The 12,476-nt window shown below is 44.3% G+C and overlaps 2 protein-coding genes across 3 annotated transcripts in view; one reads left to right on the top strand and one right to left on the bottom strand.

The window, feature by feature from the left end:
• The window catches only part of GLRA1 (glycine receptor alpha 1), an 80,777-nt gene extending 69,023 nt beyond the window's left edge, over nucleotides 1-11,754 (top strand). The window contains exons 8-9 of one of the 2 annotated variants that reach the window (XM_078066766.1): nucleotides 5,282-5,428; nucleotides 11,464-11,754. In XM_078066766.1, coding sequence (XP_077922892.1) covers nucleotides 5,282-5,428; nucleotides 11,464-11,754 — 438 coding nt within the window. Of the gene's footprint in view, nucleotides 1-5,281; nucleotides 5,429-11,439 lie in introns of both variants that reach the window. The other variant, XM_036096118.2, reaches the window with a different exon arrangement.
• Nucleotides 1-12,476, bottom strand: part of G3BP1 (G3BP stress granule assembly factor 1) — a 111,729-nt gene that overhangs the window by 50,573 nt on the left and 48,680 nt on the right. The gene's annotated exons all lie outside the window — the stretch shown is intronic.

The raw sequence follows: 12,476 nt of genomic DNA, 5'->3' as shown, positions 1-12,476 counted from the left end.
TTTTGGGTTGTCTTTTCACTTGATTGATAGTGTCCTTTAATACACAAAGGTTTTTAATTTTGATGAAGTAAAATTTATTTTTTCTTTTGTTGCTTGGCCTTTGGTATGATATTTAAGAAACTAATGCCTAATCCAAAGTCACAAAAATTTGTACCTATGTTCTTTCCTAAGAGTTTTGTAGTTTAGCCCTAAATATAAGCCTTAATCCATTTTGCATTTTGCATATAGCTATGAGGGAGGGATATCATTCTTTTACATGTGGATGTCCAGTTACTGCAGCACTATTGGTTGAGAGGACTATCCTTTCCCTGCATTGAATTTACATCCTTGTCAAAAATCAATTGGCCATAAATGTATGGGTTTATTTTTGGACTCTCAGTTCTGTTCCACTGATCTATATATTTATCCTTATGTCAGTACCATACTGTTGATTACCATTGCTTTGTAGTAAGTTTTAAAATTGGGAAGTGTGAGTCCTCCAACTTTGTTCTTTTTAAAGATTGGCTTGGCTATTCTGGGTCCCTGGCATTTCCATATGAACCTGAATATGAATTTTAAGTCCCATTTGTCAATTCCTGCAACAACAATAAAAAAGGAAGTTAGATTAAAAATGCACTGAGTCTGTGGCAACCCCTTTGAGTCCCCTCCTCCTTGGGTGCTTTGTACTAGCACTTTGCTATCACTCAATAAACGTTGCTTTGCTGCCCATCCAAAAAAAAAAGCACTGAGTCTGTGGACGAATTTGGAGAGTGTTGCCATCTTAATATCAAGTCTTCCAATCCATAAACACAGGATGGCTTCTCATTTATATAGGCCATCCCACTGCCCTCCAAACTGCTTGGTTTCTTTTTTTTTCCTTCCAAGATTTTATTTAAATTCAAGTTAGTTAACATATAGTGTAGATTAATTTCAGGAGTAGAATGTAGTGATTCATCACTTACATATAACAGCCATTGCTCATCACAAGTGCCCTCCTTAATGCCCATCCCCCCACCCACCTCCTGCCAGCAACCCTCAGTCTATTCTCTGTAGTTAAGAGTCTCTTATGGTTTGCCTCCCTGTCTTATTTTATTTTTCCTTATCTTATTTTTCCTTCCCTTCCTCTATGTTCCTCTGCTTTGTTTCTTAAATTCCACGAGTGAAATCATATGGTATTTGTCTTCCTCTGACTTATTTTGCTTCACATAATACCCTCTAGTTCCATCCACGTCATTGCAAATGGCAAGATTTCAGGGAGTTTTTTTTGATGGCTGCATAATATTCCATATATATATATATATATATATATATATATATATATATATATATACCACATATTCTTTAGCCATTCATCAGTTAATGGACATTTGGGCTCTTTCCATAGTTTGGCTATTGTTGATAATGCTGCTGTAAACATTGGGGTGCAGGTGCCCCTTCGAATCACTATTCTTATATCCTTTGGATAAATACCTAGTAATGCAATTGCTGGGTCATAGGGTAGCTCTATTTTTAACTTTTTGAGGAACCTCCATACTGTTTTCCAGAGTGGATGCACCAGTTTGCATTCCCACCAACAGTGTAAGAGGGTTCCCCTTTCTCCGCATCCTCACCAACATCTGTCGTTTCCTGACTTGTTAATTTTAGCCATTCTGACAGGTGTGAGGTGCTATCTCATTGTGGTGTTGGTTTGTATTGCCCTCATAATGAGTGATGTTGAGCATTTTTTCATGTGTCTGTTAGCCATTTGTATCAGACTGCTTGGATTCTAATGAGAAATCTCACTCCTCACAATCACAATGCAGCTCTTTATGCCCACCAGTCCTGTCCCTATGCTTTAATTTAAATTTAATTTAATTTAAATAATCTCTACCCACCCCCAATTTAAAAGTATATAATCAATCTAATGATAAGTCAGTTGTCATTCTTATTGAGGATCCCTTGCACATGACGAGTTGCTTCTCTCTTGCAGCTTTTAAGATTCTCTCTTTTGTCTTCTGACAGTTTGATTATGAAGTGTGTAGGTGTGGAGCCCTTTGTTTTGCTTGGGGTTCATGAATTTCTTAGATGTGTACATTAGTGTTTTTCTTCAAATTCGGGAAAATTTTGGCCATTATTTCTTCAAATACCCTTTCTGCTTCTTTCTCTCCTTTCCTTCAGGCACACTCATTAAACATATGTTAGTGTACTTGATGGTTACCCACAGGTCTCTGAGGCTCTGTTCATTTTTCTTCATTCTGCTCCTCTGACAAGATAACCTCGAGTTCACTGATTCTTCAACTTCACTGATTCTTTCTTCTGTCTGCTTAAATATGCTATTTATCCCCTCTAGTGAACTCTTCAGTTCAGTTATTTTTCAACTCCAGAATTTCTATTTGGTTCTTTTTATCATTTCTATCTTATGTTCTGTTTGGTGAGACTTTGTTCTCATACTTTATTGTTTGTACAGGTCTCCTTTAGTTCCTTGAACACATTTAAAATAATTGATTTAAAGCCTTTATTAAGGGACGCCTGGGTGGCTCAGTTGGTTAAACATCTGCCTTCAGCTCAGGTCATGCTCCCAGGGTCCTGGGATCGAGTCCTGCATCAGGTTCCTTGCTCAGCAGGGAACCTGCTTCTCCCTCTACCTGCTGCTCCCCCTGCTTGTGTTCTCTCTCTCTCTGACAAATAAATAAAATCCTTAAAAAATGATAAAATAAAATAATTTAATAAAAATTTGAAAAAAAAATAAAGCCTTTATTAAGTCCAGTATCTGGGCTTCCTCAGGGGCAGCTTCTTTGGACTGCTTTTTTTTTTTTTTTTCCTATGTATGGGCCTGTCTTAGTCAATTTGGGCTGCTATAACCAAGTACCAGAGATTGGGTGCCTTATAAATAAAAGAAATTTATTTTTCACAGTTCTGGAGGCTTGAAGTCTGAGATCAGGTGCCAGCATAGTAGCGTTCTGGTGAGGACCCTCTTCCAGTTGCAAACTACCAACTTATTATTATATCCTCACAGGCTGGAAAGACAGCCAGCTAGCTGGCCTCTTCTTATAAAGGCACTAATCCCTTCACAAGAGTTCCACTCTTATGATCTAATTACATCCCAACAGTCCCACCTCCAAATACCATCACATTGGAATTAGGATTTCAACCTATGAAGTGGGGGGTGGGGACACAAACATTTAGTCCATTGCAGGGCCATCCTTTATTTCTTTGCATATCTTATAATTTTTGGTTGCAAATTACATGTTTTACATAATGTAATGTGGCATCTCTGGAAATCAGATTCTCCCTCCTCAAGATTTGTTGTTGTTGCTGTTTGTTTAGTAACGCTTGTGGACTAATTCTGTAAGGTCTGTATTCTTTGTTGTGTGGGACCACTGAAGTCTCTGCTCAGTTAGCTTGGTGGTTAGCTAAAATTGGACAGAAATTTGCTTAAATGCATAGAACCTAGAAACCTCCCAACCTTTTTCTAGGGCTCTACGGATGTATTAGGACACAACTCAGCCAGGCAGTGTACAGTGTTGCCTTACCCTTCACTTGCAGCTTGCTCAGTATGTCAAGGTTACCCAGAGTTGAGAGCTAAGGGGCCTTCTCGGGCCTTTCCTGAGGAGCACACAGGCCTAAGCATGCACACCAATTCCCAGAAATATGTGAAAGCTTTCTAAAGCCCCCTATGGACATCTCATTCCCCCAGATTTTCCTTTTAAGCTTGTTAATCAACCTACTGTTTGCTTCAACTTTACCTAATGCCTCAGGTTGATGTGATGTTCAACAGTTGCCATTGACTATTTTCAACAGATGCCCCCAGGGAATAGGCTGTTCACACTGGGCCAGCTCCAAGTCAGGTCAAATAAAGACAGCCTTCCTTGTGAGTGCGGTCTTTCAGCAAATAATGACAGTTCTCTGAGAATGGGGCTTTAAAGAAACTCCAACTCTGTTCTGCCCCATCCACTGATTGCCTGGATGCTGGTTTTCACTATGCTCGCAGTCTGTTGGTTTTCAAGGCTAGCACAGGAGAACAAGAATTCACCAAGTTAAAATACCACAAGGCCCCAAGAGAAATGAAAACATAAGTCCACACAAAAACTTGTACACAGATGGTCATACCAGCATTATTTGTAATAGCCAAAAGGTAGAAACAACCAAATGTCCATCAACTGATGACTGGATCAACAAAATGTGGTATATCCATACAATGAAATATTATTTGGCTATAAGAAAGAATGAAATATAGGGGCACCTGGGTGGCTCAGTCAGTTAAGCGTCCAACTCTTGGTTTTGGCTCAGATCATGATCTCAGGGTCATGGGATAGAGCCCTATAGAGGCTCTGTGCTCAGCGGGGAGTCTGCTTGGGATTTTCTCCCTCTCCCTCTGCTCCTCCCCCCGCTTGCACACACTCTCTCTCTTGCTCTCAAATAAATAAATCTTTAAAAAAAAAGAATGAAATATAGATATATACAACATGGATGAATCTTGAAAACATTATGCTAAGTGAAAGAAGCTAGTCATAAAAGGCCACATGGTATATGATTCCATTCATAGGAAATGCCCAGAATGGGGAAGTCTATAGAGAGAGAATGTAGATTAATGGTTGCTTGGGATGGTGGGGGCAGACAGGAATTGGGGGAATAAGAAAAAGAATAATGGCTAAAAGTTACTAGATTTCTTTTGGAGGTGATGAAAACATTCCAAAATTGACTCTGATGATGGTTGCACATATCTTGAATGTATTAAAAACTATTGAAATGTACACTTTAAATGTGTGAATTGTACAGTGTATGAATTTTATCTCAATGAAGCTGGTTTTTTTTTTTTTTAATGCCACAAATTTTGATGCTCTTACTGGCATTCAGCTGACTTTTTAAGTAAATGCTTTCAAGATTGCTGTTAGCCTTTGGTTAACAGAGCTTCTGAGAAAGTTGATTCTGACCATTTTTGCTGTTGTCCTCATTGCTCTTATACAGGAGAAGAGTTTTTGAAGATCCTACTCTGCTACTTTTGCTAACATTCTCTGTTTACTTTTAATGTTCTGTTCCTATCACCCTTAGACTAAACACACCATTCTGTTTCACTCAACGATGATGATATCCCATCCTCCTCTCCTCACTACTCTTCTAGGTACCATATTCTATTTTCTCCAATGTTTTGTACAGTCTTCTTGGTGCATTTTTCTTCTGTTTTCCTCTGTACTTTCCTAATATCCCAGCTGAGGAGGGAATAGCAGTGAGTGATGGGGGAGTTACTGACGAGTAGAAATATTGAGGTATTTCATTCTCCCTTGCCCTCACGCCCCTGTGTTCTTCCCCACCCCCACTCCAGGTGTCCTACGTGAAAGCCATTGACATTTGGATGGCAGTGTGCCTGCTCTTCGTGTTCTCAGCCCTGCTTGAGTATGCCGCTGTCAACTTTGTATCTCGGCAGCACAAAGAGCTGCTCCGATTCAGGAGGAAGCGAAGACATCACAAGGTAGGCCTTTGGATCGCTACCTAAGGAGGGACAGCTGGTGGTCAACAGAAGAGTTCCAGGCAGCCTTGTCTTGTGATACTTGTTTCACTGGACCATCCTTCTCAGTGGGTAAGGCAGACATAAAATAGGGATTGAAGGCCTACAACTCCTAACTTCCCCTCCCATAAATAATGCCTTGTTGGGTCTGTAGAGAGTTACTCTTCCAACCATAATACTATAGAAATGATCAGGTTACACCTGAAGACAGAACCGATGGAGCAAACACTGATGGGGCTAAGATAATAACTAGCTGTGACCTTGAAGCTTGGCAGGCTGAAAGACGTTTATTGGTGTCTTTGGCAAGCCTGCATTATTTCCAAGGGTCTGGTTCCAGAAGGGAATTGCACCACAAAAGGTAAGATCTTTGAGTAGAATGTCCAGGTGCCAGGCCTTTGCTCCTTACTTGCAAGAAAGGAGCATCACGCAAGATGCTCCCTTAGAGTGAATTCTCTCACTTTATGAAGGTGTGAGTAAAGAACTACTTGGCCAACCATCTATACGAAGTCACCAACCTCTGCTAACTCAGAGGCTGTGTTCCAACCAGCAAATGCCACTGCGGAGAGTGCCGTCTGTGGGAACAAACTGGTTGCACACCTTGGTCAATAAATATTTCCCCAAAAGACCTCTCCCCCTGGAGATCAGAGAACCCACTTTTCTTTCCAGCCTCATCTTCACTTTCTCCTTTGCTCTCTGAGCACCAACCACCCTAGTTTTTTCCCTTGTTGCTCAAACATACACACAGGACTTCAGATGTCTTGTTCTCTCCTGGAATGCCCTCCCAGTGCACTTTACTTAGTGTTAACCAAGCACTCATTTTCAGGTTCTCAGCTGAGGCATCTTCCCTGATACCTGGGTCAAGGTAGAGGTCCTGTAGTGAGGTTCTCATGCAAAGCTGTCAAGTATGGCCATGCAGACTGTATCCTCCACGGGCCCCCTTGCCAACGAGGCACTTTTCTCTAGGTCCTGCTTTGGCATGGACTGTATCTGCCAGAGGAAGGATTCTAATTATATGTCTAGAAAGGAGGGGTGCCATTTTTCTCATCTGCACAAGGATGCTGTGTGAGCTAGCAAAGGTCATGCTCTAATAAAACTCAGTTTCCCTCCTTCTGAACAGTCATCTTGATTTATAATCATACATTCATGATGTAGTTGTTTTGTGCTTATCTCTCCCACTGAATTATAAGCTCCATGAGGGTGGAGACCATGTCAGCTTTGGCTCAGTGCTATGTCTCTGGTGCCTAATACAATGCCTGACATACAGTGAACATGCCATTGGCATTGACTGAACCTATGGACAAAGGGATAAACTCATGAACACAGAGGAGCCCTTCTGGTCAGAGAGCCTAGCCAGAAGTTTTTCCAGCAACAGATTAGGGCAAACAAGAACCCATACACTATGGCCTGTCAGGCCATGCCACATCCCTGCCACACACCAAGGCCCCCCCAAGCTTTAGACTGACCTACATCAAATAGCTGTCTATCCAGCTACAATGTGCTGTGTCAGAGGACCCTGTCTCTTTATCACCATTTAGTATGTGACTTCAAACTCACCTTTTTCTGGGCCCAGTTTCTCCATCTGTAAAGTGGACTAAATTGGCACAGTGGGGGACTGTGGTGAGGATTAAATCAGATTACAAAGTAGCTTTAAATTCTGTTCCTGTCACACAAGTGCCAGGGAATAAAATGATTACACACGCACAGATTTCCATCAGAATGTTCCTTAAACATCAGCAATCTGATTCAATTAACTTCTAGCAGTTTACCATAGGCAAGAGGCAGACATTTCAAGACAGAAGATGTCCATGGGAGTTCAGGTATAACCATCCTTCTAAATCTGCATTGGAAGAGAAAACTATCTTAGGTGCAGCAAGCCAGACAGGACTTCTCAAAAGACTTCTAGTTTTAGTCCTAACTGCCCATTGGATACTTAGCCTCTGACTATTAAAATAATCTAAGCAAGGAATGGACCAAACATAACAATCTTGGGAATTTATTATTTTTCCTTTTTCCCCACTGGCTAGCTGTTTTTTGCACTTTCCTCCGCTAAAAGAGGGTTAATACAGTTGTTGAAGAGACACTTATTTGGGGAAACTATGTCCATAATATTTGACTAGCATCAGGCCACTAGACTGTGCACTGCACAACTCCAGAGGGCACTATCTGCAGAGACAAAAATATAAATGGAGCCCCCCTGCAGACGTGCAGTATGGTGGGCCTACAGTACCTCCAAAGGCTGCCTCCACCCTCGCCAACTCCCTACCAGTTTTACACACCAGAGAAAAACTAAACTTTCTCGAGGGCCAGGTGAAATATAAATAAAGCCACTATCAGATTTGATCAGATATCCCTGCTCGGTTCCCTCCTCGCTCTCTCATAGCTCATGTTCGTGTTGAAAGAGCCCTCTAGAGGGCATCCTGTCCACTCCTCCCACGCCAATGACAACAGCAAGGAGGAGCAAGTCACTAGGATCACAGAGGCTCTAGTGGCAAAAGCAGGGTAGGTGCTGGAGGTCCCATGGCTCCCACTGACCAGACACCATCAGCTGCTTATCTGTTCACCAATGTTTCCATCCTGAAGCAGATAAAAACAACCCTGCGATTTATTAGATCACAAATAAGAACTAAGACTTATCCCAAGGCAGAGGTCAAAAACCAGTAGCCAGAAATCAAATTCAACATGCAACTGTCTTTAATTTCACTAGCAGTGTCTCAGAAGTCTAGAATAAGGTGCCAGCATTTAAAAATCACACTTTAATCTTCATTCAAAAAGTCACAGCCTCTGGTCCCACTGGATTCACGTCCCGCCTGATCCTGGGGCACTGGAACTGCCCTTAGGTAGGGAACGCATTCTCTGCTTGCCACAGTCCCTCCTGACTGGAGATTTTGTCAGCCCTGGCTCATTTCCTCATTCACATTTCTCCTGCGTGGCCCCTTGTGTGTGGTTGAATCAGTGTGACCTTGTTCCTAAGGGCTCTGAAATTGACCCAAATGTCAGAAACTACAAGGATGCAGAATTGGGTTCACCATAAAGCAGTGCTTCCTGTGGAGTAAGCCCCTCTGGATGTGGCGTGTACATCAGCAGTGTATAAGCTTGGGCTGCAGAAACCTCCCTTCAGTAGGAAGTTTGCAGAGGGGGTTTTCAGCCCCAGATGGTGAGTGAAAAGGAACTAGCTCCATGCCTGAGTTTCTCAGAGCCTGTGATCTTGGCCAGGCTCCTCAAATCCCACCATCCTCCCATGTTACCTCATTTGTTGGGCACAAAGCATCTGGTCCTCCAATTCCCTGGCCGGCCTCATTAGTCAGATTATTAGGAAATCTGCGAGCCAGACTGGGCAGGCACCCTCCCAACCTCCCTGGGAGGAGCAGACGACCAGATTGTAACCGCTCCATCCCCAAGCCTTCACTTCCTGCCATCTGCTGGGGAGAACAGGAATAGCAAGCCTCTCTCTGTCATTTCTAGGGAATTTCCTTTCTCCTGGCTACAGTGTGAAATTGATGATCATCTAACTAGATGGGGCCTCCAGGCCACACCTCCACTCCTTACACTTCCATGTTTAATTGATGAGGAAGGCAGAGAAAAATTCGCCCAAAGCTGTATATAAAATTAATTTGGTGCTTCCCTTGCATAACTAGAGCCCGGTGAGAAAACATTTTCAAGCACCCAATCCTGCAGCAAGGGCAGCAATAGAGCTGGACCCAGACCCCCTTCCAGCCACAGGGTCCAGTAATTTGGAGAGCTGCCCCCAACTCCTTTCCTTGGTCCTGGCACAAACCCTCTACTGTTGCCCTACTCATAGACAAATATTTACTGGGATCTATTTGCCCAGCACATGTTCTTTCCCCCTTTCTGCAATGAGGGTGTTGGACCAGATTCAACGATTTGCCAAAGATTTCTTGAGCATTTTCCATGTCTCAAATCCTCCTGGTGCCAAGAATACAACCCCATTTAAAAAAAAAAAAAAAAAAAAGGAAGCTAGGAGTAGTGAAGATATACTGGTAAACATTTACTTATTCAACAAATACTTACTGAGCTTTGAGCTTATGTCCAGAAACCCTGTTCATATGTTCAGTGTTCAGGGTGCAATGAACATGAATAAAGACTCTGCCTGCATGGAGCTTAGAGTCTAATGGGAGAAACAGACGTTAATCAAGAAACAATGTGGAGCGCCTGGGTGGCTCAGCCGGTTAAGAGTCTGACTCTTGATTTCGGCTCAGGTCACGGTCTCAGGGTCCTGAGATCAAGCCCCACATCAGGCTCTGCACTGGGCGTGAATCCTGCTTAAGATTCTCTCTCTTCCTCTCCCTCTGCCCTTCCCCCACCCCCACTCTCTAAAAAATAGAAATAAAAAATAAAAAGGTTTGCAAGAGATAAAGATTATATATATATATTTTTTTAAAGAAACATAATGTGATAAGAGCTTTAAAAAAACAACAGAGCGGGATATATAGGGAGCTCATGGAGCACATAGCAGGGGCACCTCATCTATTCTTGCCCTCAGGGAAGGCTTCCAAGTAAGACATTAGTTCAGTGAAAGAGAAGCTGTTGGAAGCAGAGGTTAGGAGTACGTTCCCGGAAGAGAGGACAATCTGAGCAGAGGCCCATGGTTAAAAAAGAAAGAGCATGGCACGTCTGAATATCTGTAAATATTTTGGGATGACTGGTGCATATGGTGCTGGAAAGAGAATAGCACAGATGAGACTGGAGAGGACAGAGTCCGGGCCATCTAAGGCCTTGTTCACCACGTAAGGACCTTAATTATCCTGAAGCCAGTGACAGCCCATTAAAGAGTTCAAGCAAAAGATGACCAATAAGATGTGTGTTAAGACAACTCAGCTGGGTTGAAGGGGCCAGCCGGGAGGCAGTAGGAAGACTGGGCTGGAAGTTGTCACAACAAGCCTGTGGGGTGGCCCAAGCAAGGGTGGCAGGAACAGAGCTGGAAAGGGGCTCATACACGGTGTCTCCTGTTCTCTGTCAGCCCTGTCCTACATAGGAACAAGCGGAAGATAGGCTGTCTCCCTCCCTAGGAGGACAATGGGAGCCTCTCGGTGCCAGCACGGAGCTCACAGGGGAAGATCACAAAGCTAGACATGATGAGAGCGGACAACAGTGTCTGCACGAGTCAGATCAGAAGATCACCACGAGCTGGGAAAGGGAGACATTAGAAGAATACGGGCAGAGGCGTGTTGGTAGTGAGCGTAAGGCAGGGTGAGAGAAATGCACAGGGGGGACTGGCAAAGTGCAACCAAACTGGCAGGTATGCCAAGCATAAGGTAAGGGGAAGGGCAAAGGCCTGTAAAGGTAAGTTGGAGCCAAACGATGACGGGCTTTGAACAATAACTTAATCCAGAGCTATGTCTGAGGTCACAAGTGCCAGGGCTGTGGGAATGTGAGGGAGAAAGCAGCTGTGGCTTCCCCGGCGGCGTGTAAAACAGGGCTGAGGCCCACAGCATTTGCTCTCTCCCCCAACCCATGCCCGAGAACACACCAACTGGGGGGATGGGGTGGGGGAGAAGGGCAAGAAGGCAACAGAGGCAAAGCAGGGGATCTCTCCAAATCGTCCCGATTTCTAAAAAAACAGCATTCGGAAAGTCTGCTCATCTATAACCTCTGATGGTCAAAACAACCCTTGGTTGTAGTGGGGTGAATCTTTCCCCCCATTTATAGGAAAACATGAAGTAAAAAAACCTGAGACTCAAATAGAGAAGTGACTTGCCTAAGGCCACATGGCCAGCAAGTGACCAAGCCGGACTTGGTGTGCAGACTCTAGGCCACATTCCTATCCCCTGGTTTGCATCTGTTTCAGCATGCAAGTGGCGCCCCTCTATAAGGCGTAACTCCCCAGCCAGCCTAAGAGCCTTAAGAAACCTGGAATGGTAGAGGCAGGGGGGCAGGGAGAACCAGATGAGCCTGGCCTGGCCCCCAGGGGAGTGCCTTGCAGGGAGGGTGCCCAGCCCCTGTCTTATTTTAAGTAGAGCCCCATGCTGAATCTGTTCCAGGAGGATGAGGCCGGAGAGGGCCGCTTCAACTTCTCTGCCTACGGGATGGGCCCAGCCTGTCTGCAGGCCAAAGATGGCATCTCGGTCAAAGGCGCCAACAACACCACCACCACCAACCCCCCTCCTGCACCATCTAAGTCCCCGGAGGAGATGCGAAAACTCTTCATCCAGAGGGCCAAGAAGATCGACAAAATATCCCGCATTGGCTTCCCCATGGCCTTCCTCATCTTCAACATGTTCTACTGGATCATCTATAAGATCGTCCGCAGGGAGGATGTTCACAACCAGTGATGGGTCTGGGATGGAGGGGTGTGGGGAGGCTGGGAGAGGGCAGAGTGGGAATAGCACAGGAATCTGAGAGCCTAAGGAAGAGGAGGAGAAGAGAGGGAGGGGGCACACATACACAACTCCCTCTTTCTCTGCACTATGTGCAATAGCAAAATGCAGTGATGCATGAATCTTAGAATGTGGCACTCTCTAACCGTGGGTGGGCTGCTGGGAGGGGGGAGGGAGGGGCTTTTCTAATATCGGAGCTGAGGGGTCGGGAGGAAGGGGAGGGTTAGTGGGGGGGGTGTAGGGAGTGGGGGAATAACAGCTTTCAAAAATTTGAGTCCATGGGCTGGGCAGTTTTCCTATTTGGAAGGAGAGTGCAGTCTGCCCCAGAGCAGAAGGAAAGCAATGTAATATATGATATATATTCATGCTTAATATTAATGCAAAACCACAAGAACAAAAGATTTGTTTCTAAACCTATCAGCCTAGTAACTGCTTAAATTTTTAAAGCCACAGAAGTGATGGACAATTTTTCCCAGAGTGGGAACAGTCACAAAGCTTGCTCTGGTATGTGTCCCATATCACAGCCCTCCAAATGCCATGCCTGTCTTCAAACCGGCCCGGGTGGACACATGCCAAAAAGCCATCCCACCTCTGCTTCCAGAGGGTTATGCGGCCTGGCCATGGGTAGTGGAAATGGGGAAAGGTGGAGAGAAGAGAGGGAATGGCTAAGGAGATGG

This window comes from Halichoerus grypus, chromosome 2 (genome assembly GCF_964656455.1).
Source record: "Halichoerus grypus chromosome 2, mHalGry1.hap1.1, whole genome shotgun sequence".
Lineage (NCBI taxonomy): Eukaryota > Metazoa > Chordata > Mammalia > Carnivora > Phocidae > Halichoerus > Halichoerus grypus.
This window is presented reverse-complemented; position numbering and strand designations above follow the sequence as displayed.